Below are 26,163 nucleotides of genomic sequence, written 5' to 3'. Positions count from 1 at the left end.
AGTTATCAATTAAAGCTGTACTATGTAACTTTTCTGGTGGAAGGTGTGCAGTTTGCCTGTCTCTGTCTCTAAACTAATCTTCATAAAGACAAGTGGCACTTTTTTGTTTTATTGTGATATTAGAGACAATACAAACAATAAAAGGTTTGAAGGGAGCGACGAGACAATAAGAATGACACCTGTTCTTCTTATCTTCTTATATGGGAGTGTGCGTGTGTGCGTGTATAGGTAAGTAATAAAACAAAAAAAAAGAAAAACTATAGAAATAGGAGGGAAAGGGCGGAACATTTAAAGAGAAGAGAAAAAATAAAATAAATTCACTGAGGTTCCTAATTTTTTTTTCTACCTCATCTATGTCGTTTTTTCCCCTTAATTTTTGCTTTTTTTTGTTTTGTTTTTTTGTCCTTGGCCAAAAAACCAAGTCTGATCTGTGGAGAGGTGACCCTGCTACAGGTTTGTTGCAACCAATAACGTAATAATGGCCAATTATGTAATAATGTCAAAAATGTAATAATGTGGGCCAATTTTAAATGTAATAAGCCCATAATGTAATAACCGGCAATGTAATACTGTACTTCAAAATTATTGCATTTTAACTCTTTGCTTGTTAATTTTTGTGGGGGATAGGGGGCACTATCCATATCCAGCAGTTGTTCTTTGCTTTGGAATACACATTTTGCATGGATTGTAAAGTTGTTGAAAATAAGCAAAAACAATGGTAGGCTAGAAGCTGCGATTACAAAAAAGGGATGATAGTGAAAGAGTTAAGTGTGTGCTGACTCAGTGACACACTTAAATGCATGAGTGACAAATTATAATTCTGCACTCATATGTTTATGTTTATGATGGTGGTTAGTGTTAGTACTTGGTCCATAAAATTACATGTGGTATGCCTCAGGGTTCAATTTTAGGACCTGTGCTTTAATCTGTATATGCTCCCTCTTGGTGGTGTCATCATGAAATTTGAAATTAACGTCCAGAGTTATGCAGATGATACGCAGCTTTATATCTCCGTCTTCTAATGACAGTGGACTAATGGATGCTCTTTTTATATACATATTGGAGATCAGACTTTATTACATTATTGGCCGTTATTACGTTATTGGTTGCTACAAGGTTTTTCAAGGTATTTTTGACTGATAAAATAAGCCAGTAACTGAATAAATGTGAGATGGATAGATTTAATGCCATTCTTTGGAAGGACAAAACATTAAATAATGTATGGTACTCTACAAAAAAGTAAAATTTCTTTAAATAGCTACTGAAGTAAATGTAACTGAGTAGTACCCACCTCTGGTTATAACTAGAAATGATTTTTTGGGGGGGTTTTTCCCTTTTTTTTCTGTTTATGAAGATGCAACTGTCCCTTTATGTTCTCTGGCTTTGTCCTTGAGCTGTCAGTGGTGATAGTGTGTGACATGAATGATGCACAAATCAATCCGTTTTGTCATGGGGCATTTACCAGTGTATTTTTAAACTCTACTGTCTCTAATGTAACGTTTGGTATACTCTGTCAGATGTGGGTAGTGTTCAATTACATTTACTTGAGTAACTTGAACAAATTGTACTCCTCAGAGTATTTTTCAGACCTCATACTTTTACTCAAATAAGAGTACTGTTACACCATCACATATATTACCTAAGTGGGAATAAAAGTAACAGTTCTGGTTATTCTTCCCACTGTGAGTATGTAGTGACAATAGCTTTATGTTGGCAATACGAAATGATTTGAACATTTGTGTTTCTTTCTCCACTCCTTCAATTATTGTTTAGTTTGTCTCATTTTTGTGTCTGTGCTTTGGAGAATACCAGATTTTGTGTATTATTTTAAGTTTTATCCTTCCATTTGAATTATAAATCAGATGTTATTTCCTAACATTTACTCTTACAATTACTCCTAAGTAATAGTTACCTTTATTTGAGTAATTTCTTGAATCACTTTGCAATTTTCCTTGAGCAACTTTGACGTTACTAAGGTACCTTTAGTCTTACTTGAGAACAGTTCTCGGTACTCTCAGTACTCTCTTAACTCTGTGTTAATTTAAGCTGACTGAATAAGCTCTGACGTGTAATGTTTGTGTATCCATCAGCTCTATTCAAACATATCCATCTGACTGAGTAAACCCTCTGAGAAGACAGGTTATGACGATACCTCTTCTGTCTGTGTCAATACTTGAATGTTTGTCATGCACGTCTTTAGCCCTGCATACTGTTGAATCATGGATCACTGGTGTTAGCATTAGTGATGTAGCAATGGGTGGGTGATGCATGCATCTATCCTAACTGGATAAGACACTCCCTTTCTGTCGTGGCGTGAGTCTGATTAGTGGTCGCTTCAGGTACTGCGGCTCAAGCCCAGAAAGCATTCTCACATAGAGCGCAATGTATTATAATCAAACTGCTAATGTTTGACTGACAGGGCATCCACAGTTTTCACTAAGGTCAGATTCTGTAGGGATTTTTCTTTATTTCCACAGCATGAACTTTTTTGAATTTTTAAATCCTCAAAACACCTAAAAGTTAGCTTTGTAAGATTTGGCTTAGCCCGGGGGTCGGCCTTTAACACAGAAAGAGCCATTTGGACCTGCAATTAACTGCAATTTAAAAAAAAATAACTAACACAAACAAAATACACTTCAATTAAATACTAACCACACAGAGCCACAGTATAAGGATAAAAGAGGTTGCCAACCCGTGGCCTAGCCTAACTCTAAATCCATGTAAGCTCCATCCTAGAGGCATCTCACTGGTTGGTCAGAGCTGGTCAAGCGGTGCATATTTCTGTCATCACACGTTAGTCCCCGTTGAAGAAATAAATCTTGAATAAATGCTGTGGGTGTCTTGAAATCCATCAACAATGTGCTATCATGTGCCTGTACATGTCTTGGTGGATGTTCAATGGGTGGGTCTAAAGAGAAGAAGGAGAAGAAGAATAAAAAAAACAAAGCAAATTGAGACAATAAGCGCAATTATCTTTTTGTCCCTCTTTTGATAGGTCTACTACGGGCCAGTAAGCTGAAGTAAAAATAAAAAAAAAACAAGAAATAACAGTCACTTTTAATAAGACAAACAATATTGTTTTTAAGGGCCACTTTTATCATTTGTGTTGTTAACCTTGTTTGATTCAGAAGGGAACCATCAGGGACTTCTAGGCCATCACAGAAGCCCCAAACATTTCAGGATTTAAATGTAAAATTTAATATTATAAACATTATTAAATTGCTCAAAATGTGTCAATAAAATTATAATTTGAAGACTATATTGATCTTAGACATCTTATAAATTAGAAGGAGTAATGTCTGGCATTCAGAAAACTACAGTGTCCAATCAGATTTGGTGTTGTTTTGGGAGTTACACATTCAGAACTGCTCACCATCAATGTATTATGTATGATTAGGGTATTGCTAGCTTAGAGTTGTCTTGAGTTGGATTAGTGGCCACTCACTCACAGCTCTAGCGCAGCTCTTCCCTCTTGTACCATGTGACACGTGGAATGTAGCAAATTCACTTATTTATCTCTTGATGTTGCCATGATGACGTACACAATACTGTGTGTTTCTGTTTTCCCAGCTGGAGTGTCAGTGTTTGGGGCGTTCCTGCGCTCTGAGTTCAGCGAGGAGAACCTTCAGTTTTACCTGGCCTGTGAGCAGTACAAACACTCGTCCAATAACTTCAGCCTGCACAGGAGGGGCCGGGACATCTATAATACCTACATCCTGCCAGGGTCTCCCAGAGAGGTACTCCCTGCATGTACTCTCAACACACACACACACACACACACACAAGTATGCTCAGTTAAGATGGCTTATAATTAGATCCGGTACAAGATGGGGAAACAAAACGAGTTAAGCGTGCTGAAATTGAATTTTTTTTTTTACCATAAAATAGGTCCAATAAAGATCAATATTTACAAGAAAAAGCAATAGGGTTGTGAGTATGTAATTGTCAGTGGTGTAGTGGGTACATGTAGTGGAATGAGAGCAGTGTGTGTGCAGTGTGAGAAGTGCTCAGCACCGGCTGAAAAGGTCCGGTAAGTAATGGCTCAAAAAACCAACATTCGTTTGGTGCCAGCTTTCAGTTCCTTGGCTTTAAATGCCCACATCAATAAATACACTGCAACTCATTTATTTAACAGCAGCGAAGATGCTGACGCGTCACAAGGAAGTGAATGACACAAACGGCATTCACGCAGCACAGTGTATCATCTTACTGGTAAAACAGAAGAGATGAAACTTGTAGCTATCCACCTGAAAACACATCAAGTCTCCAGTGTGGGACCTTTACAGTGTCTCAAAGTGAAAGTGTTGTGCCCAATAATAACTCCACATCCAGTCACAGTCTGCAGTGTCTGCGTAAAGCTGAAGCCAAACAGATCAAATGAACCAAATGTTGCCAGCATCCTCCTCCTCCTTGGTCCCGATAAAACCGTAATTCTCAAATTAAATGTGGTGTAGTAAATATCCAATGTGGTGTGTGCGTCTGAGTAAATATGCAGCCAAACAATTCCACATCAAGTTAAAGCCAAACAGAAAACCAAAACTCTGCCAAAATTGTCTTCTTTCTCTATCCTCGTAAAAGACTAATTCATTAAAGTAAATGTGGTGTAGTAACTATATTCATTGGGGAGCGCATCAGTGTAAACATGGAGGCAAACGAGTCCATGTAAAGTTCGCCATAATCCTTCTTCGTCCAGGTAACCACATAGTAAGAGTTATTTATCAATACATGTGCTCCACAGCACTGCCTTTGTTAGAACATTCCACATGCGGCAAATACAAAAACTTAAGCATGTGACAGTCCACATGAGGAGCTGTGTGCTAAGTTTCATTTACATACGCATTTGTTTTGAGTTATAACTGAACATCTCTAACCTAGTTTTATGTTTTAAAATATGAATTAACATAGTTATAATGTCATTCAGATATGGAAATTATTTTCTTAATCATATTGGTCATTAATTTACATTGCACCTATAAAAGGAACTGGTATCAAAAAGCAGCCCTAAATGTGAGTGTAGTGCATAAAACAAAGGACAAACTAAAAGGTGCATGAACACAACGGGCATCATGGAGCCCGGCAGCAGGGAGACAGAGCAAGCCCAGCAAGAGTGTGGAGAGAGTGCACGCACTGCTTTAGCCAGCAGGACACCTCCAACAGGTGCAAAGCACGCAACAGGACATGCAGCCAGGGTCATAACTGTTTACTAATAGACTATAACGAAAACTGTATCTAATAAAGTGGTACAGAAGCAGTGGGTGACTGTAGTTACCGCTTAACAACAATTTAAAGATACTGCATGAATTGTGGTTAAACATGGGGTACTATGAAAAATAAACATAAAAAAAATATGCCTCATACATACAAAACAATACACTACAATTTCACAAACCTAATGTGATAGTAGTTTCTTTACTGGGATGCACACTGATTATGTTGTGATAGTGCTCTTGGGGGTGGGGGGTGGGTGACTTAGCATGGAGAGCAAAGGGAGGGGGGACTCGAAGCATAAAAAATGAAACTGAAACTTATTAAAATTATTAGTAATACGTTGTGTTTGTGAATATAGCGCTTTCAAAACAATAAAAGGTAACATGGTGATTTAAATATGTTATGTGTTAACAGTTAGCACCTCACAGAAGTGTAATGCCACCTCTTTAACAATAATTGATAACTTAACACAACTATTGCAAATAAAACTACCATACTCAAAATGAATGCCGTGGAATGAATAAATACATAAAATATTAACTTGTTATTTATGTAGAAATTTTAAGTAATGTGGAAATTTTAAATAATTTAAAAAATGATGCTTTTTTTTTTTTTTTAAAAAAGATAAAAGTTATAAGAGTTACAGAGTTTCTTTTCTGTATTGTTCCTTCAAAATATTCAACTTCTTGCCAGGATTTCTAAACAAGAACCAAAACAATGTAAATCCAGAGACAAATGATAATTTTCTTCCAATCTCGAGCATTGAACATGGCAACACTAATACAAGAATTGTGCCAAAATCTACTAGAATTGCAAATTGCACATTTCATTTTGATTGCCAACCATCTCTGAGTGGGTGAGTGGATTCTAACCTTTATCATTGTATTCAGCAACTCAGTGGTGAAATCCTGCTTGTTATGCTGATTGAAGACTACTTATGTCATGGAGTGGCGAGGGCCAAGACAAAATTTTGCTAAATAAAATAATAATTTACTTAAAGTCTCAATATGTAACTCTTAGCTATAAATTTGAAAGGATGTTTTTTCTCATTTTGGTTGTGTTTATTACACTGTTTGCTCTTATTTGACCTGGTGGGGGGCCTTGTCTTGTTTGTTTCCATGGAAATACTGCTACTTTGGCTGTAACCTTCCACAGAAAGGCATCACACTCATGTATCTCCATGGACAATGTTCCAGAGTATGGTTTTAGCTTTCTGTTTTCATAGAATTGTGCAGGACGTGCCACTTCCAGAAAGTTACATACTGTATCTTTAACAAAAATGATTCACAAAGGACATTTTTAAGCTTGTAACTGTCAGGAATAATAAAAATTCCATTAGTATTGTCACGTTACTAAAATTTCAAACTCTATGTTGATACCAAGGAATACACTCGACAGTACTTTCTTTTATATTCCCAGGTGGTCTTATATCTGTGTAATCCCTCAGTCGTCCAGGCAGGTTCCATAATGGTCCATGGGCGTATACTAGTCTATGTGTCTTATACTTGTTCTGATACAGCCCAACATTATTCTATAGCTATTCAGGAAAGGTTCATTTCTGTCCTGTGAATGTGACCATACTTGTTCAAATGGGTATCTAGTTTCGATACTAGTTTCAGTATGGATTAGTATCTGATTTTAGATACGACTGACAAACATACTACAACAAAAAAGATTCACAAGGGACATTCTGATTAATGAAAATGATTAATTCTACAAACATCACACTATGATACTGATAAATTTCACTAAATTCCCAAATTTCACACTTGGTAATAATGAAAATGTGGAGCACTGGAGAGCAAACATATCAGAATTGTACATTTTAAAATATGTTTTACCCTTTTTAACCAGTCAAGTCTCTGGCCTGTGTGGGTGGACTGTAACCTCTCTTTATATCCAACAGTTCATCATTAAAATCATAGTTATTATGTTGGTCAAGTCACAGGAAGAGAAGTGAATGGTGCACTATGTAAGTTTTGTAGTGAAGGGTCCATCCACCTGTTTGGCACCATGGAGATGTTACTGCTCTGCCTGAAATGATCCACAGTATGACATTAATCTTTCTTGCATATATTTAATGTTTGTGGTAAAAAAATATATTGAAAAACAAGCATTCTACACAGATCTGACTTAAACATGACCTATAACACTTGGCGGCGCCCTCTGCTTGTCCACATGGAGATAGAACGTTTTAATACAAAACAGCAGAACATTTCAGGCAAAGCAATGGTATCTCCATGGAGCAAAGCAGGTGATGGTCCTTCCACCAGAAAAGTTCCATAGTGCCTGTTTTGGGTTAAAAAATATGCTAAAATGTGCCTAGAAATGTATTTGTTTAGGTTAAAGTATTACACAAAAATCTAAAGAACAGTAACAGTAACCTCAACCAAAATATCTCTTTATACCCAAGTTTAAAAGTTTACACCACAACTTTGTCTGTTTTCATCTCATTTCAACTCCTTTTGCAGCTTTTTAACATGAAAACAGTTATAGATGATTCTCCAAACAGCAATTTCTTTATTATTTCTATCTATGCCCATTATGAGTTGAAGATAGCATTTTTCCCATTATAGCATATGATTAGACTAACCTTGACTAGATAATGTCCACTGCTACGTAATACTGATATTATTGTTTCCGATCGTATCTGCTCTGCTCATAATTGTCAGAAGCAGGGGAAAGAAGTACTTACCATGTGTACATTTCGAACACACTGCTTTATAATAACATTTAATGGACATAGGCCCCCTGGTATCGACGCTAATCCAGTCTTATTAGCTGTAGACTATAGGAAAATGATTAGCATTGCAATTGAAAAAGTGCTGATGAAATGGTGGGGTGCCATGTTAGAGAACATTTCTCTCATGGGCATAGGGTTTCGCAGCATCTTTTGTAAATGGACAATCAGAGCTACTTTGTAAGACTTGCAAAAAGATGAGACGTTGCAACCGGAACAAAACAAACACATTAAGAGATGTTTTGTCAATACTTAGAAGTAGACTCGATACTCAATACTGATTCTGATACCACAATGATAATAATAAAACACTCTTTATTTAGACAATAGAATGTGATCTTCAACATTAAATCATAGTACTTTCTTTTATATTACTATGTGGCCTTATATCTGTGTAATCCCTCAGTTGTCCAGCTAGTTTCCATAGTGGTCCATAGACGTATACTAGTCTAGATCATTCTAAAACTATTCAGAAAAGGTTCATTTCTGTCCTGTGATTGCTTAACCGAGTATGTAGTTTTGATACTATCGTATCGGTTAGTGTCTGATTTTCAATACTTTTGACAAGCCTTGTTAAGAGATATCAATTTGAAACTTTTATTAATTATAATCTTAGCTCATCCCTCGTATCTCATCCCTCGTGTCGTATCCCTCCCCTAAGATCCAACTGATCCAAACTAGAGACCCTCCAGTTTTGACACATGGTGGTAGAATTTGGAAATGCACTGATATCAGCTGCAAAATGGCAGAGTGAAGGTCAGAGGTTCAATTTCCCAATAGTAAGACTAGACATACAGCCTAAATAGCCTATATATTCACTTTTATTTTTGATGCTCTGAGTCTCCCGTCCCTTTTTAACATGTGGATTAATTTGTATGTGAGGGTTTGAATTGAGGTAACTCCTAGTAGCAGGGTTAGACTATTCGTCTGTGATCGTAGGTACTGTAGATACTCATGCACATAGAATCTTTCATAGCGTTTGCAGTTCATCCTCTCTAAGCTGATGGGTTGTCTCTGTCCATCTCAAAAGCGCGCCTGGCCTCCGTGGTAGCATTAACATAATAGGCACTCACCGATGCTCCTCTTTAGTCTCACACACACACACACACACACACACACCACTTATGGCATATGTGGAGGACAAAAGCTGAGCCACAGACAGACCACAGGCTAAATGCACCATGCAGTTGGTCCCTGGATACTTTCAGGTGTTCACAGGCGCATTTCAACTACAGAGCGGTTTGAAATCTTAATAGCCTGATAATGAATCTCTGCTGTGACTGACACATTTGCACATTTCAAAATATATAAATAAAATGACCTGTTTTTCATTGATTAAATTATATATATATATATATATATATATATATATATATATATATATATATATACCTATAAATAAGATTATACAGCCTATAAGCTAATTTCCATCCCTAAACTGCAGATATATTTTTCCTGTAGCTTGACATTTCTTTTAGAAATCCTATCATTCAAATAACACATGACCACAAAATTAAATCAAGCTTGTGCATCAGCTGCTTTACAGAGCCTTTCCCTGTAGCTTTTCCAGGCAGAGGTGCACAGGGCCCATATGGACTCTACTGATACTTTGCAGACATTCTCTGTCGGAGGCTTTGTTACACTTTAATTTGAGCTTTATTTTAACACAATCTGACCAGAAAGACTTAGTGATTTAGTTGGAACTACAAGAGATGAGCTGATTACTGACTGTGGTTAAGAAGTCCCCCTCAAATAATATTACTTTTACAAGCTAGTCAGCATTTGCCAGCAGTGTTTCAGTTAGTTACTCTCACCTTTTTAGCGGAAAATCAAACACTGGACCATGAATACTTGTTTTGATCACAGGCTCCCGAAAATGTGTTGTTTAAATTTTGTATTTTTTCTTGAGTTTTCAGACTATCTTAAAACTTTTATACCTGTGTTTGCTGTGTGCGTCATGTCACCATGGTAACTGCTAAACATTCCCCCATAGACATGCAGGTTTACAGAGCAATGGATGAGCTGGTTCCTATAGGGCTGTGTAAACAAGGGGACCACAGTAAATGTCACGAAGACAGCGGCTGTAGCTTGGGAAATCCAATGCAGTGCACATGAAACCTGCTATGTGAACTTTGACCTCACTGTCCAGGGAGTTAGATTGTGCTATTGTGTGTTCTTTAAAGGTGATATTGCACATTATTACGCTATTTTCTGATCCATGTTATCATTTTTTTAGAGATTGGCAATTCCAGGGCTGAAGTTATCAAACTGATTGTAGTGAAGGTGTATGGAGTTTAAAAAACTCAGTGGAGCACTTCCAGTGTTACCACATGAAGTCACAAGGTGGAACAGAGCTTTGGAAATGTGGACAGATTAAAGTGTTACTCAAACATGGGTGAATGAAACAAAACACAACTCCAGGTATGTTTTAAGAGGAGGTAACATTATAACATGTATTAAACCTTATAAGAATCCATTTTGTGTCTAATTTAGGGCCTTTATTTGTATTTATTTACATTTCATTGGGTCAGTGTACATTAATAATGTAAATGTACCCAAAATTAGCCAAAAGACTAGTTTTCATCAGCAGTCCCCAAAATAAATGAATTAAAATAAAAGCTTGAATTTACCTTTTCTTGTGTGTGTACCATTGCCTGTGATAGTACACACATTTCATTGATGTATCTTTTTATTGCTTAAAAAGAACCTTGAAATATATAAAGACATAGACTTCCTCAAACTCACACACACTTGTCTTTCTGAGAACACAGTGTCTTCTGCCTTGTCTCTGAAATCGCCCACAAGCAGGGTTAAAGGTTAGTGGACCAAACTGCACATTTTCTGGTCAATTTGGCTTTTTATAGAAACCTATTGTGGAAAGGCACATAGGGTAATGTTTATATATTTAAGCACCTCTGACCTGTAACTTGGCCTGGAGATGTCACCTGTTTGTCTCCATGGATATAGACAGACATGGGTAGTAGTCTGTTACATTTACTCAGTTACATTTACTTGAGTAACTTTACTAAAGAAATTGTACTTTTCTAGCTGTATACTTTTACCACAACATGAATAATGTTAATTGGAGTAACAGTACTCTTACTTGAGTAAAAGTTTCAGTTACTACAAGTGACAAAAGCTTTATGTTGACAATATGAAATGACGTGAACATTTGTGTTTCTTGCACTGCTCCTTCAGATATGATTTAGTTTTATTCATTTTTGTGTATATACTTTGAAAACTCAAAATTCTGTGCATTATTTTATATTTTGTTCTTCAAATTAGTTTTCCCAAATACATTTATACTCTTACTTGAGAGATTTCTGGGACCACTACTTCGTACTTCTACTTAAGTAATATTGTTCTGGTTACTTTTACTTGAGTACAATTTTTGGCTTTGCTATTCTCCACTGGATATAAATCAGTTGAGTGTCATACTGTTGAACATTACAGGCAAAGTAATGGAGGCAGGCAGGTGACTGACCTTCCACCCAAAAAGTTATTTATTGCATCTTTAAGATGAGCTTCATCCACTGTAAAAAAAAAAAAAAAAAAAAAAAAAAAAAAAAAGAATTCATGTATTACCACATGACACCACAAGGTGAAACGGAGTGTTTTCTGTTTGAGAGAAGAATGTCAAGCATGTGTAAAAAACAAAAACAAAACACAATTCCAGGTATGTTTGTGATGAGGAAACAACAGATCAGAAAATACTATAATATGGGCCATTTAAAATGTTTTAGAATAAGCATGTAACATATTATTGCAATCAAAGATCATGCCATTCCTCCTAAATCAAGTCTGAATCATCTGTTTTTTGCTAATGAACCCTTCTTCTAATGTCATGTATATTGGGTAGTTCGCATTGGCAACCAAACAAGAAGTAAAAAATAATGAATGGTTAGGTAACTGAAACTGTAGCCTGCTTTTAAATAAGGGAGAAAAGACTGCATTTATATGAACTACTTTTTCCCACAAACTGCAACGTAACTGATGTTAAACATTAATATTTGCCACATGTACTATTCCACCAAACCAATTCAAAATGACACAAACATGAAAACCTGTTATATGCATTTTACACTTCAAACTTCAAACTAGAGCAATGCATCTTTGTAATAGCATCATTTGTATCCTCTCCATTTGTCTTGTAGGTAAACCTGGACAGTAAGACTCGAGACTTGACCATCCAGCTGCTGCAGGCCCCTTCCCACACGTCCCTCAACATGGCCCAGAAGAGAATCTACTCCCTGCTCGACACGGACTGCTACCCACGTTTCCTCCAGTCTCCCCTGTACACAACCCTCCTCCAGGACTCCCAGTGACCAGTCACAAAACCTCCATAATACAAACTGCAAAAACATCAAATCAGCATCTGTTAAAATCACTTGAATTCTTAATTTAAGCATATGAAAAAATGTAGACTTAAAGCAGACCTATTCTGCAAAATTGCCTTTTCAAAGCTTTTAACCATGTTTCAGAGTTGTATCTGGAGTGATTGGTGTTTGCTTGAGCTTCAATCACTTATTTTAAAGACACCGTATATAAAATTTGTCTCGCCTCAGTACAGATATATGTATAAGCAGCTCTTGAGGTCAGAGTAAGTCTGCCCATCGTGCTGTCTGCATCTAATTAGAAAACGTTTTCTTGTCTGAATCAGGATGTTCTTTTTAATAATAATAATAATAATGCATTTTATTTATAAGCGCCTTTCAAAACACCCAAGGACACTGAACAAGATAAAATTAGATAAAAAACATACAAATACAATAAAACATGTTAGCATGCTAGTTGTTGTTAACTTTATCTCACAGCAAACCTCTGCTCTGAAAGTTGTGAAAAATGTTTAAACATCACAGTGAATAATTAGGATGCTCAGTATGCATAAGGAGGTGATCCTCTGACTGAATTTAATAGTCCAAAACTTCCATTATTAGACCTTCAAACTGAATAAATCCAAACTAGTAAAGACTACTAAAAATAGACTATTTTGGCACATGCAGATTTTGTTTGTTTTTGCAGTGATCCAGGGCTCAAAATGACCAGTGCTCCACATCTCTCTTATAAGGACCACCATCACTGTAGTTTGGACTGTATGTAATAACCATGTACTGAGGAAAAAACATTTTAGACTTCTTCGATGAAAATTGTCATTGATTATACTGAAATAAATGGATACATATGTACTTCCACTTATCTGATCCTGCATTATGTTTATGTACAGGCTAAATGCTTGCTAGAGATGTCACACAGTCAAATACTAGTGTTACTCTGATTGTAATATATTTTTTTTCTTCTTTTTTATAGGACAGGAAAGATTTAGTGTGAAATGGGGCTGAAGAGTGGGGACAGACACTCTGTGCTTCCACTAATCCATTACAAAAACTGGTGTTTTAAAGGGATGAAGTTTAGGAACAGGGTTATAAGGTTACAGTTATGGTTAAGGTTAGGAAATGTTAAAGTGCGATAAACATTTAAACTCCATCTACAACCACATTTCAAACAGCTGCTAAACTGTGCAGTGTCTGGAGGACTAAAGAAAAAAGTGAGAGGGAGGAGGGGCAGGGTCTGGACATATTAGGAACAGTGTGGTTGGTCTCACAGGTATCCACACTTCAGACTCCACCCCTGAAGCCAGGTGTTTGTAATCAGAAACACCTGGGTGTAATCAGGGCAGTCTTGCGTGGTACCACATAGTACTTGAAATTGCACAGACCACTGAAGATTAGATTTAATTTGTACATACACAAACATTGTAAACAGGTACAAAACATAAACATTTCTGTGCAGGTGAGAGTCAGATCATAACGGTCTTATAAGACCATCTCCCCTAAAACATGTCAGACATGAACAGGCACTATAATAGTTCAAATATTACACATGTATATGAATCAACATTCATTTTAATTGTCTCTTAAAACATTCCACTGTGGAAACAGACGTGAGAGTGGGTGTTAAATTATTCCAGAGCTGAATAATCTGGTCTTGAGTGTTGAGGGTCTTTGATTGGTGGATGTTCTGCACAAAGAAAGATAAAAAGCCTCAGCAGTGTCTTGTAGAATAGGTGTAACAACTGAAGAGTACATAAAAAACTGTCTTAAAAATGTCTTCTGTATTAATAAAATCTTGTTGAGATCTGTCTTATGTGTAGTACCCCAAACCATGTTAAAATATATGATGTAAGGATAGGTTAGTTTATATTATAATGTCATCATGCATGAAACATTTATACAGGAGTGAGCTCAAAACACTAATGGATGTCGTCATTTTTCTACAAAGATGTCGGGTATGATATTTCCAGGTTAGTTTTTGGAGTAAATGTTGATCAAAAGCTTAGTTTGAGCCATTTGGTTAATTGTGATACCATCAACAGATGTGTTACATCCTCTTGATTGTATTTATTATTTTTTGTTCTGAAAATCATAAAGTTTGTCTTTTGTATATTCAGAGAGGTTTGATTTATTTTAAACCACTCAGAGATTTTTGATAATTCCTCATTTGCTTTTCCCGTCAGACTATCAAGATTCGTATAAGATAACAGAAAGAATATATCATCTAAACATGACGGGCAACACTTTTTTACAAATATTTTTTAGATCATTAATATTAATTATGAATAAGAGAGATAAACAATGGACCCCGCAGGACCCCACAAACTGAGCTTTGGTTGTTTAGACAAACAAATTATTCTTGCTCCTCCAAATCATTTTTCAACCATTTTAAAACATAATCTTGTATTCAATTTTTATTTATTTTTTATTTATCCATCCATCCATTTTCTTCCGCTTATCCGGGGCCAGGTCACTGGAGCAGCACTCTAAGCAGAGACTCCCAGACTTCTCTCACCCCACATTTTTTTTATTTAGTAAAAAGAATTTCATAATTGACTGTGTAGAATGCTTTTGATAAGTCTAGAAATATACCAAGAGTATTATTTTCATGACCTAAATTTGTTGAAATTGTCTAAATATATTGCGAGAGGTCCATTTCTGTGGACATGTTTTCTCTGAAGCCATGCTGCTTGTTGTAAAAGGGCACCATTTTCAGATAAATGTTTATATTCTTGCATAAACACATTTTTCTAGTACTTTAGAAAACCAGCATAAATTTGATCAATAAGTAATGAGGTGGACTTTCCTGATGACACTATATCTTTTGTCAGTGAAGGACCTACGATCACAAAAAGTCATTAGCTATATCAATGTAGTTATCATCATTTCTAATGCCATCAGATATGCTGAGAGGGTAAGGCTCTAGAGGCTCTTTGTTTTTTATTCAGTAATTCATTTAAAACTTTTACATTTATTTGCTGGACTGCTGGAGGGGCTGGACTCTACTGTGTTAACAAATCTTTTTTTTGTTTTGTTTTTTTTTAGCCAAGCATAAACTTCATTATAATATTTACAGGTACCGTTGACATTAAATTAAGATTGATCTGTCCTTTTTGTCTATGTATGAATTAAGATCTAAATGATTTGCAGAAGGCCTGTGTGAAAGTGCCACAAAAAGACAGGAGATACTCAGTCCAAAAAAGACTAATAGTAGACAATAATATTACAACACCATATACCATATACATCATTTGCACACAAAAAAAAGTTTATACCCCCAACTACCTCTCTGAGCTCCTCTGCCACCACACACCCCACCCGTGTTCTCTGATCAGCCGATGCCAGCCCCATTTCTCCCCACATCAGGACCATTGGGGGACAGGGACAGGGCCTTCTCTGCTGCTGTCTCCACCCTCTGGACCCCCCTGTCCAAACCCACCAGAGACTCACCTCATCTTCAAAAAAATCACATGTTCAAAACTGCCTTCAAATAACTGCACCTTCATTTTCTCTGTTTCTTTCATTTGTGTTTTGTCTGTTGAACTGTGTGAAGCATCTTGGAGTATCATGAAAAGCGCTATACAAGTGTTATGTATTATTATTATTATTATTATTATTATTATTATTATTATTATTATTATTATTATTATTATTATTATTATTATTATTATTATTATTATTATTATTAAAAAGTGTGTACACATTTAAATAAACACAGGCATCTCTTTTGGACAAGCTAGCTTTTTTTGAGCTGTCGATTTGACGTATCACCAGATCATCTCCTTGGAGTTGATATTTTGAAACTTTTATTGTTTTGAAAATGCTATATTCGCCTAAAACAGCCTGTTAAGTTGAATTTCACTTTTGTTTTTGATGCTCTGAGTCTCCCCTTGCCCTGCTCCCTACGCTAAGTCACTCCCCTTTCAGAGCTCTACCACAACACAGTCAGTGTACATCCCACTAATGAAACTACTGCACATCTCATCAGGTTTGTCATTTTGCTGTGTACAGTTTTGTATCATGTTTTTGTATATTATGTAGAATTGTTGTGGGTGATGTAGGCTTGTGGGCGGAGCATCGCACAGAATCTTACAGCTGCCCGTATGGAGGGTTCAAATAGGTCCTAGGAGAGATGTGAAACCGCTTCAGGTATATTTTTGGTGGTGTAGCCTTTCCGGTAAAGGCTATACTACCTGCTCGCCTCCTTGGAGTTGACATGGCTTTGTCTGGAATATCCTACAGTATGACAGTAATCTTATCTATCTCCACGCAGACAAGAGGTTGATGTTTCCAGGCCAAAGTTATAGGTCAGATCTGTGGGACAGCGACGCCACACACAGTAACAATTAGTTTTCCACCTGTAATTTAATAAATGCCAGATGGATCAGATTAATGGTATTTAGTGGAGTGCTCCAAGCAAACAAAAACATCCCCATGGAAACAAGCAAGTGAACGGCCAACCATCAGAAAGTTCCATATTATTGTTGGCAGAGGGCAGAGGAGTTTGGGTTGCTTTATAATTCTTAGCTGCCCAAAAGTAATTTACAAAGTTCAAATAAATCCTAACATGGAAACTTAAAGGTCACTCACTACTTGCTCGCTTTACACCGTGAATGGAGAACTATATTCTTCCCAATTTCTCAAAATACGTCTCTCGCCTTCCTCCCTTTATTGCTCCTTCCCTCTCTCTCTTCCTTCCTTCTTTCTCTCTCTCTCCCTCCTTCACTTCCTTCCCCCCCCACTCTCTCCCTCCTTCACTTCTCCACCTACCTCCTTTCATCCCCTCTCCATTGTCCCACTCTGTCCCTCCCTCTCGCCTTTCTTCCTTTCCCTGTCTTTTCCCCTCTCTTTCCTTCCTTTTTTCCCTCCCTTCTCTCCCTTCTCTTTCCCTCTCACTCTTCCTTTCCCTCCTTAGCTCACCTCTCTCAGCTTCTTCCTTCCCTCCACTCTCTATCCCTTCTACTCCCCCTCCTCCCCCACTTCTCTCTTCCTCCTCTCCCCTCTACCCTTCTCACCCTCTTTTGCTCCTTCTCTCTCTCTGTCTCGCCCTCCCTCCTTTTCTGCCCTCGCGCTCTTTCACTCTCTCTCGCTCCCATTTCTCCCCCACTTCCTTTCTTCCCTCTCCATCTTTCACACCCCTCCCCTCTCTATCCTTCCATCTTGCTTCCTCTTCCATTCTCTCCTTTTTTCACTACCTTCGTTCATCCCCCCCTCTCTCCCCCCTACTTCTTTCCTTCCTTCTCACTCCTCCTTTTCTTAACCCTAACCTTTACCTCCTCGACGCCTTACCCTCTCCTCTGCTCTAAACTTTCCCTTTCCTGTATAATGATTAATTCCCTCCCTTGTCCCTGTGCACGCTCCAGTGACCCTTGGGAGAACGGAGTGGCACAGACTATGGAAAAAAAAAAAAAAACAGTAGCGAAGAAATGATGCTTTCTCTAAAGGTCAAAGTAGAGCTCAGAGTCTCTCCACGGAAAGCATGAGCAAACATGAACCACATAATGACGACTAGCTGTACTATTAGCCCTGTGTAGATGCCTTAGGGACTGTATATACCAGCAGTTAAAGAGGGTATTGTGAAAAAATTATTCTACCATGTTATAATGTTTTCTCATCAAAAACAGGCCTTGTAGAGGTTTTATGTGTCCTACATGCATGTTTGAGTATTTTAGCAATCTCTCCTGGACCCTGTTCAAACCCTACTTATGGTTAGCTGTGAGGTTCTGTGCAATGCTCAGTCCACAAGCCTCCGTCATCCATGCTCCTGCAGGACAGTTCTCCATAAATATACAAAAGCATGATACAAAACTACATAACAACTTCACAAACCTAATGTGATGTACAGTAGTTTAATTATTTGACTGAATGACTATTGCAGAATTGAGTGTACTATACAGTTGTAGCCAAATAAAACAAACTATTGAATAAATAAAAAGCTGATGGCATTGGTGTAATCCAGGCGTGTCAAACACATTTTACCGATGGCCACATCAGCAAAATGGCTGCCCTCAAAGGGCCAGATGTAAAATAAATCTAACTACTTTTTAAACGTGTTAACTGTATTAATCTTGTTAACTGTATTAACTGTATTAATCTGTATTTATTTCTTATTTAAGTTACAAATATTTCATATATGTTTGCATAAATGTAAAAATATGGCTGTGTAACTGCATATCTCCTGATAAAATGACATTTTAAGACCATCATACCTTTTAATTTACCCTGTCGAGGGCCACATAAAATGATGTGGAGGGCCACATTTGGCCCGTGGGCCTTGAGTTTGATGTGTGGTATAATTGGTAAACAGCAGCAATTAAAATATATTGTGCAATTTATTTATATAAAACATGGTTAAAATGTTGCACCATTTAAAAAAAAAAAACACTCCTGTGTGTCTCTCCTGTATGTCTCTTCTCTCCTGTGTGTCTCTCCTCTCCTGTATGTCTCTCCTCTCCTGTGTGTCTCTCCTCTCCTGTGTGTCTCTCCTCTCCTGTGTGTCTCTCCTGTATGTCTCTCCTCTCCTGTGTGTCTCTCCTGTATGTCTCTTCTCTCCTGTGTGTCTCTCCTCTCCTGTATGTCTCTCCTCTCCTGTGTGTCTCTCCTCTCCTGTGTGTCTCTCCTCTCCTGTGTGTCTCTCCTCTCCTGTGTGTCTCTCCTGTATGTCTCTCCTCTCCTGTGTGTCTCTCCTCTCCTGTGTGTCTCTCCTCTCCTGTGTGTCTCTCCTGTATGTCTCTCCTCTCCTGTGTGTCTCTCCTGTGTCTCTCCTGCGTGTCTCTCCTATGTCCCTCACTTCATCCTCACCATGGCTGTGTCCTGGTTTTCTAGACTGGCGCACACTTTTCAGGTGAATTTTCAAAACAGTAAATGATTACATGGTGATCTATGGGTAAATATGTAATGTGTCAGCAGTATGCCCCACAGAAAAAAAATCCCCCCTCTTTAAAAGGCCCATGTGGCACTATTTTCTAGTCTCTGTTATAATTTTGTTTCTTCATCAAAAACATATCTGGAGTTGTGTTTTGTTTCATTCACATATTTAACACAAAAATCCTGTATATTTAGGCTGAGTTCTTCTCTCAAACCAAAAATACTCTGTTCGACCTTGTGATGTCATGTGGTAATACAGGAAGTGCTCCACTGTGTTTTAAAATTCCACACACCTTCACTAGAATCATTTGGATAATTTCAGTGCTGGATTTGCCAATATCTACTGAACAAAAGCAACATGTAGCTGTTAACTTGAATACTGCTACTTCATGACATCACAAGGTGGAATAGAACATTTTGAACCTGGGAGATATAGACAGACTAATGATAAAGTGTTACTCAAACATGTGAATGAAATACACAACTCCAAGCATGTTTCTGGTGAGGTCACAACATTATAATATGGCTTAATACTTAAAAGTCAATTTTGCATAATATATGGTTGAACTGTATCTATAAGGAATTAAACAGTGTGACTATACAATTCACTGATTCAGAACGGTATATTTCAATAGATCGTGATCACTTTTTACTATTTGATGATGTTATAATTTCAGATCGAGGGCAGGCCAATGTAACACTTGTGGAGAGTCACTTTTTTGTGAGAAATATCTCCCTCCTCTTTTCACTCTCCAGTTGGTTTAAACCATAGACTGTATGTATAAATGGACATAGATAACCTGCTAGCTGGTGCTTTCAAAATAGGAAGTGAATATGGGCGTGCTTCTGGCTCCATCAACTCTTTTAATTACTAACTTTTTATTTACTATGTCAAACCAGATGCAGTCCATATATGTCTTATATGTCACTACCTTAGTGAATTCTGGTGGTTCTGAACATTCACATGTGGCATGACCTGTACATATAATGAAAAACTTGCATGTGCCCTTCATCTGCTGGTTAAGACACTGGCAACCCAAATGCAGTTGTGATTTTAGCTCCTTTTTTTTAAAATGGTAAGAGTGCAGGCCACATTCATGTCTTTAAAGAAGAAAAACAAAAACTAAAAACTTCAAGAGTCTTATACCTTAGGAGATGACTGCCCTCTTGCATCTGTAAGGGTCAATGGTGGCATTTTTATGAGTGCAGAAGATGCCTGTGGTGCAGTGGACTTGATGATAGTGGCAAGCCCAACAGCGGAAGTGGGAGGGGTGGGTGGGGAGGGGGGGGTATATGCATGTGTATATGTGTGTGAGGGATAGGTTGCTAGGATACGGCGATGCACACGGACGAAAGAACATGCCGTTAGCACACATTCTGCTGCAGCTGCAGCGGCGCTCGGTGGAGTGAGATGTACCGGAGGTGATGCTTGGGTTAGGGTTTGAAAAGCACAAATACAAACACAAGTGAACGTAGTGCAGTTTCACAAAGACCCACAGTTTTCTCAGCAACAACTGAATACAAGATTAAAACCTTGGGAATTGAATGAAAACATCAAAGGAATTTATTTTCAACTTGTTCACTCAAAAGCAAAAGTGCATCAAATAATGGTTATAAAAGATTTGGTTTAATCTTAAGTCAAAAGTCATATTTGATTTCATTCAGAGCATCCTAATTATTCACCACAATGAGTCTGTAAGTGCTGTGATAATCAGAGGTGGGTAGTACTCAGTTAGGAGCTTCCTGCTTCTGAAGAGTGCAGACTCAAACCTTGCTTGCTCTTGCTGCTTCCTTCTTTACTTTGCTTTTTAATCATTTGTCATGATGCACGCATTTTCTGCCTCCTGTGTTGTTCCCTGTGTGCTTTTCCCCTCCCTCACCTGCCTGAACCTGGAGCTGGGCGGAGTTCCTGGCTCCTCCTGCGCACCTGCAGCTCATCAGCGCAATCAACGCCACCTGCCGTGGATAAGAGGAGCCAGGACCAGACACTCGGGGCCAGATCGTCCGCGTGTCAAATGTGACTATTCCTGCTCTGCTTTGTACTCTCTTGTTGCCTTTTTGATGCTGATTGGATTTTTGCTGCCCTCAGATTCCTGCTCCCTGGACCGTCCCAGCCCCTCTGCCTGTGGCTCTGCTCCTGACCCCACGTTCCTGCTCCGATATTATCTGTCTTGTCTCGTCCTGCACCCCGGCTTGCACCCCGCCTCCCGCTCTGGTTCCGGTTACTCTCTGTTCCTGTGCCTGCTCTCTGCGACGCATTCCCAGGCTATGGCTCGCACCCAGCTCATCGCCCCTCGCTGGTCTAATCTATACTTGTCTGTTATTTCAGAAACTGTAAATAAACACTGTAAACTTGCTCCGAGTTCTGCACCTGTTTGGTCCCACCTGCACCAGTGTTATGACATCATTTTACCTTTTCCAGTGCTGAAAGATTTGTTTAATTATGATTTTCTTTTAAGTAAACCAAGACTTTTAAACCATTTTTCCATTTTTGACAAAATTTCTGACAAGCCAGTGACATGTCTGGGGGAAGAAACCAAAGGAATTCTTTCTGTGTTATTGTGTTACTTCACCGAATGCTGCCTGTAACTTCCAGTGGCCCACAGTTACTTTCAGAGAAGAAAATAAAAAAACTGCTCCTTTCAACTTAAACCTGAGTGATACGGTATCTTTTCCAAAACTTTGTAAAGACAAGAATGCCAAGCCAATGCAACAAGTGATTTAAAAAAAACTATACTATTGTAGTTACAGCACCCAAAATACAGCTTATAAACAGATTTTTACCATTGTCACATATTCATGTTGATGTTAACATCCAAACAGCAATGAAGTTGGCAAAACAGCGGAGGCAGACAGGCGATTTGTGCCAAATGTCAAGGTCAGATTTATGCAGCTGTTATGAGATGGTGCTATCAGAGATGTGAGCCACGGAGGAATCCAAACTTGCTCTTATCCCAGTTACACTGTTTCTGAGATTACAAAACTCCTCCCAAAAGTTTTGTCAACACACCGAAGAGTTAAACAACTCATTGTGCACGTGGGTGCAGTTGACACCGGAATGGAACAGACTGAAATCTTGAAAAGTGATTTCAGGAGGAGCTTGATAAAGTGGAGGTTAAGACATTAACCTGTGGACCTCTTCCCAGCATAGACAGAAGGAAGATGAACAAATTTACCCGGCTGTTTCAGCTGAACACACGGCTGTTCAACACTTGTGCGACCAGAGGACTGCACTACATTGAGAACATTGATCTATTCTGGAAATGATAGGACCTGTTCAGCGGAAATGGCCTGCACCTGAGCAGAGGTGGAGTGACGGTGCTGACGAAGAACCTCCTTAATGCTCTGAGGCACCAGCCTGGACAGGGTCCTGGGCCAGTGAGAGAAAAGAGGAATGAGAGAAACATCCCTTCTGTGTCATGATACAGTCATGATAAAGATAATATCATGCTGAGGCCCTGTGATGGAGCTATATCTACAGTTACACCATGTACACTGATTAACAGAAGAACAGTTACACTGTCCAATCAGAGAAATTTAGTTCACATTCCCTGTCAACATCCAGTCCTACTGAAACTAATCTGAAACTTGCTGTGCTCAATGTCAGATCTTCTGTAACAAGTCATTTTTAATTAACGATTTTATCTCTTCTTTCTCGACTTTATGTTTTTTAACCGAAACATGGCTCGACAAAAACACAGGTAATGCAATTCTAGTGGAAACAACTCATGAGCAAACTAATTCCCACATCTAAGTGCAATGAGTTTGAAGTATTCTTCAATTCTGTAATGACAAGGTTCAGAGAATTAAAAATGCCATCAATTCCACAATGCAAATAACAAATCTGCAGCCACTTAGACACTTAGAGCTGACTCACTTTGCACCTGTAACTGACAAAACTGTCCAAGAGATCACCACCAGCCTGAGCCTGCATGCGGCATCTATGTGTTACTATCTATGTGTCTATGTGTCTGTGTGTTAAATTTCTAAAGTCTGTGCTGAACAGTTTGCTGTATCCACTCACTTGCATAGTTAACATATCACTTCAATCTGGAACATTCCCAAGAGCTTTGAAAACTGCGGTTACCAAACTTCTCTTAAAGAAGAGTAGCCTTGATGCCACAATTTGTTTTTAGGCAAAGTCCTTTCTCTAAATTAACAACTCCTTTGATGTTTTCCTGTCAAGTTTTAGACTCCACCACAGCACTGAGACTGCTCTTATCAAGGTGACAAATGACATTCACCTGAACACTGATGCAGGCAAAGTCTCAGTCTTGAACCTGTTAGATCTGAGTGCTGCCTTTGACACTGTGGATCATGGGATCCTCTTACAGAGACTAGAGGACTGGTTGGGCATCTCTGGTACGGCACTAAACTGGTTCAAGTCCTATATAGAAAACAGGGAGTACTTTGTTGAACTCAGAAAATGTGTCTCAGATAAAATGTCCCTGACTTGTGGGGTCCTCCAGGGGTCAATCCTGGGACTCCTGTTGCTCAATCTCTACATGCTGCCTTTAGGCCAGTTAATACACAGCAATAATGTGTCCTACAACACCTATGCAGATGACACTCAGATCTAGATGTCTCGCTGGCAACAGGTGAATATGGACCAGTGGATTCACTCTGTCACTGCATCCAATAGATGCAGTGTGTGGAAGCAAAATAACTTTCTCCAGTTAAACTTAAGACAAGACTTAAGTCATCGTCTTTGGCCCATAAAAACATAGAGAAAGTGTCAGCAGTCACCTCCTGTCTCTCTCTCTAAAACCTTCAAATCAGGCTAGAAATCTAGGGGTAATAATGAACTCAGACTTGAACTTTAACAGCCACATCAAATCAATAACATCTGCAGCTTTTTACTATCTAAAAACATTGCAAAAATCAAAGGTAAACTGTCAAAACCAGACTCAGAGACTTATCCATGCATTTGTCTCCAGTAAGTTAGACTACTGTAATGGCCTCTCCAAACGAGCTTTAACACAGCTGCAGTACATCCAGAACTCTGCTGCTCAGGTCCTGACTAGAACCAGGAAGTACGAGCACATAAGTCCTGTACTCGGGTCTCTGCACTGACTCCAGAGAATAGACTTTAAAGCAGCTCTGCTTGTGTATAAGTCTCTCCATGGCCCAGCACCAAAGTACATCTCTGACATGTTAGTGCCATAATAATAATAATACATTTTATTTATAACGCACTTTACATTTGAACAACAAATCTCAAAGTGCTACAGTGCAAAAAAGACATTAAAAATAACAACAACCATATGAACCATCTCACACTCTGAGGACTTCAGGGACAGGCCTCCTGCTGGTGCCCAGAGTCAGGACTAAACATGGGGAATCAGCGTTTCAGTTTTATGCAGCTAAAACCTGGAACAATCTTCCTGAAGATGTGAGACTACTTTGACAGTGTTTAAACCCAGGCTCAAAACAGTTCTGTTTACCTGTGCATTAGACTGAAAGGGTTTTATTCTGCACGCTTCTGTTTTAATGTTAATTTTATGATGATTATTTGTGATTATTTATGTTTTGATTTGTGTGATTTTAATGTCTTTCTTATTCTGTAAAGCACTTTGAATTACCTCGTGTACGAATTGTGCTATACAAATAAACTTTCCTTGCCTTGCTCATTAAGAATTAAAATAATCTTATCAAAAAGTATTTCATTTGTGACCTGCACCTTCATCTACTCTGTCTGCAGGCTGAGAGAGTCGTCATTAATAGTCAAAAAACATGGTTTTAATGGTGGGTTGGTTGTTGGGTTATGTCGTGACCAGTACAGTCAGACATTTTTTCCCTGAGGTTCAAGAGGATGGTCCAGGCTGCAGCTCTGAGCCACAAGAACCTCAGACAGACCCGGGTCAACGACAAGAACCTCAGCCTGACCCGGGTCCACTGTTCCCTCCAAGCTGCGCGCGTGCGCAATTGCGCACTGCTGACACAGTCTCCGCGCATAGAAAATCTGTGCCGCGCACAAAAAAAATCGAACCGGAGTTGAAAATAAAATAAACACACAACAATTCATTCTGCGCTATTTTTCAATGTGAGTCAGTGAGTGTGACCGGGGACGAGCTGCTCCAGCCAGTTATGTGATTCACATACGTATTTGCGCAGCTTATCAACGCCATTGACAGGCTCCTCATGAGCCGCTACCAGTGTTTTAGCCGACGTGGCCAATGTGGCTGATGTGGAGTAAAGACTCGCTAATGATGCTAAGTGTTTAACCCCTTAACGTTCCGACGGCCCGCCCTCGGGCAAAGATCCGCGCGTAAAATTACGCGCGCGTAATTGCGCAATTTTACGCACTGTTTTGAAGCAGTTTTGCATTTTAAACATGACGAAACGGACAAAACAAAAGAAGTACGCGACCGAGGACACTGTGGATGTTCGTACAAGTTAAACTAGAGGCATCTCGGACCCGGAGCGGTTCGTGGAACCGAGTGAAGATCTCATGGTGGACTCAGGAGCAGATGGACTGGATGCTGTTCCTGATCGGTAAGCGTGGTTTATTCTGCTATTGACTTAATTGTGGGTCAAATGTGTATTATGTGTAATTATTAGCATTAGCTAATGCCCAATGGCATTAACATACTACACAGGTCATGAGCAAGATTTTTGTCATTTTCATTGTATAAGTGGCTAAAGCACTTAATTAAAAGTTTTATAACAGAAATGTAAATGTGGTAATTTGACTCTTTTAATAAACCATTTAACTTGGATGGATGCGATGCAGCATGACCACAGTGCACAGGTCTGATGTCACTCACACTGGTCCATGGGACGCTCAGGGAGTTTGTGTGTTTGCTCAGACTCGTGAAAAATTAGAGGGAACATTGCCCGGGTCATTAACTGCATGTACCGTAAAGCATCGCAGATTTGACAGCTACACTGGTCTATACACATTGTACATAGTGGAAATGTGCAAGGTGTATAGACCAGTGTAGTAATGGAATTGTGCTAAGCTAAAGTAGCACAAACAACATCAACGTACAGGGCCTCAGTGCGATGACACTGTTC

General features: G+C 38.6%; 1 protein-coding gene across 1 annotated transcript in view; it reads left to right on the top strand.

Moving 5' to 3' along the window:
• si:ch211-152p11.4 (regulator of G-protein signaling 3) overlaps window positions 1-14,394 on the top strand; it is a 37,129-nt gene extending 22,735 nt beyond the window's left edge. Inside the window, exons 6-7 of the mRNA XM_055225433.1 lie at window positions 3,571-3,737; window positions 12,103-14,394. Coding sequence (XP_055081408.1) covers window positions 3,571-3,737; window positions 12,103-12,273 — 338 coding nt within the window. The 3' untranslated portion in view covers window positions 12,274-14,394. The remainder of the gene's footprint in view (window positions 1-3,570; window positions 3,738-12,102) is intronic.
• The last annotated feature ends 11,769 nt before the right edge of the window (window positions 14,395-26,163 follow it).

Source organism: Periophthalmus magnuspinnatus, chromosome 11 (assembly GCF_009829125.3).
Source record: "Periophthalmus magnuspinnatus isolate fPerMag1 chromosome 11, fPerMag1.2.pri, whole genome shotgun sequence".
Lineage (NCBI taxonomy): Eukaryota > Metazoa > Chordata > Actinopteri > Gobiiformes > Gobiidae > Periophthalmus > Periophthalmus magnuspinnatus.
Note: the sequence above shows the minus strand (reverse complement) of the source record. Positions and strands in the feature narration are given on the sequence as shown.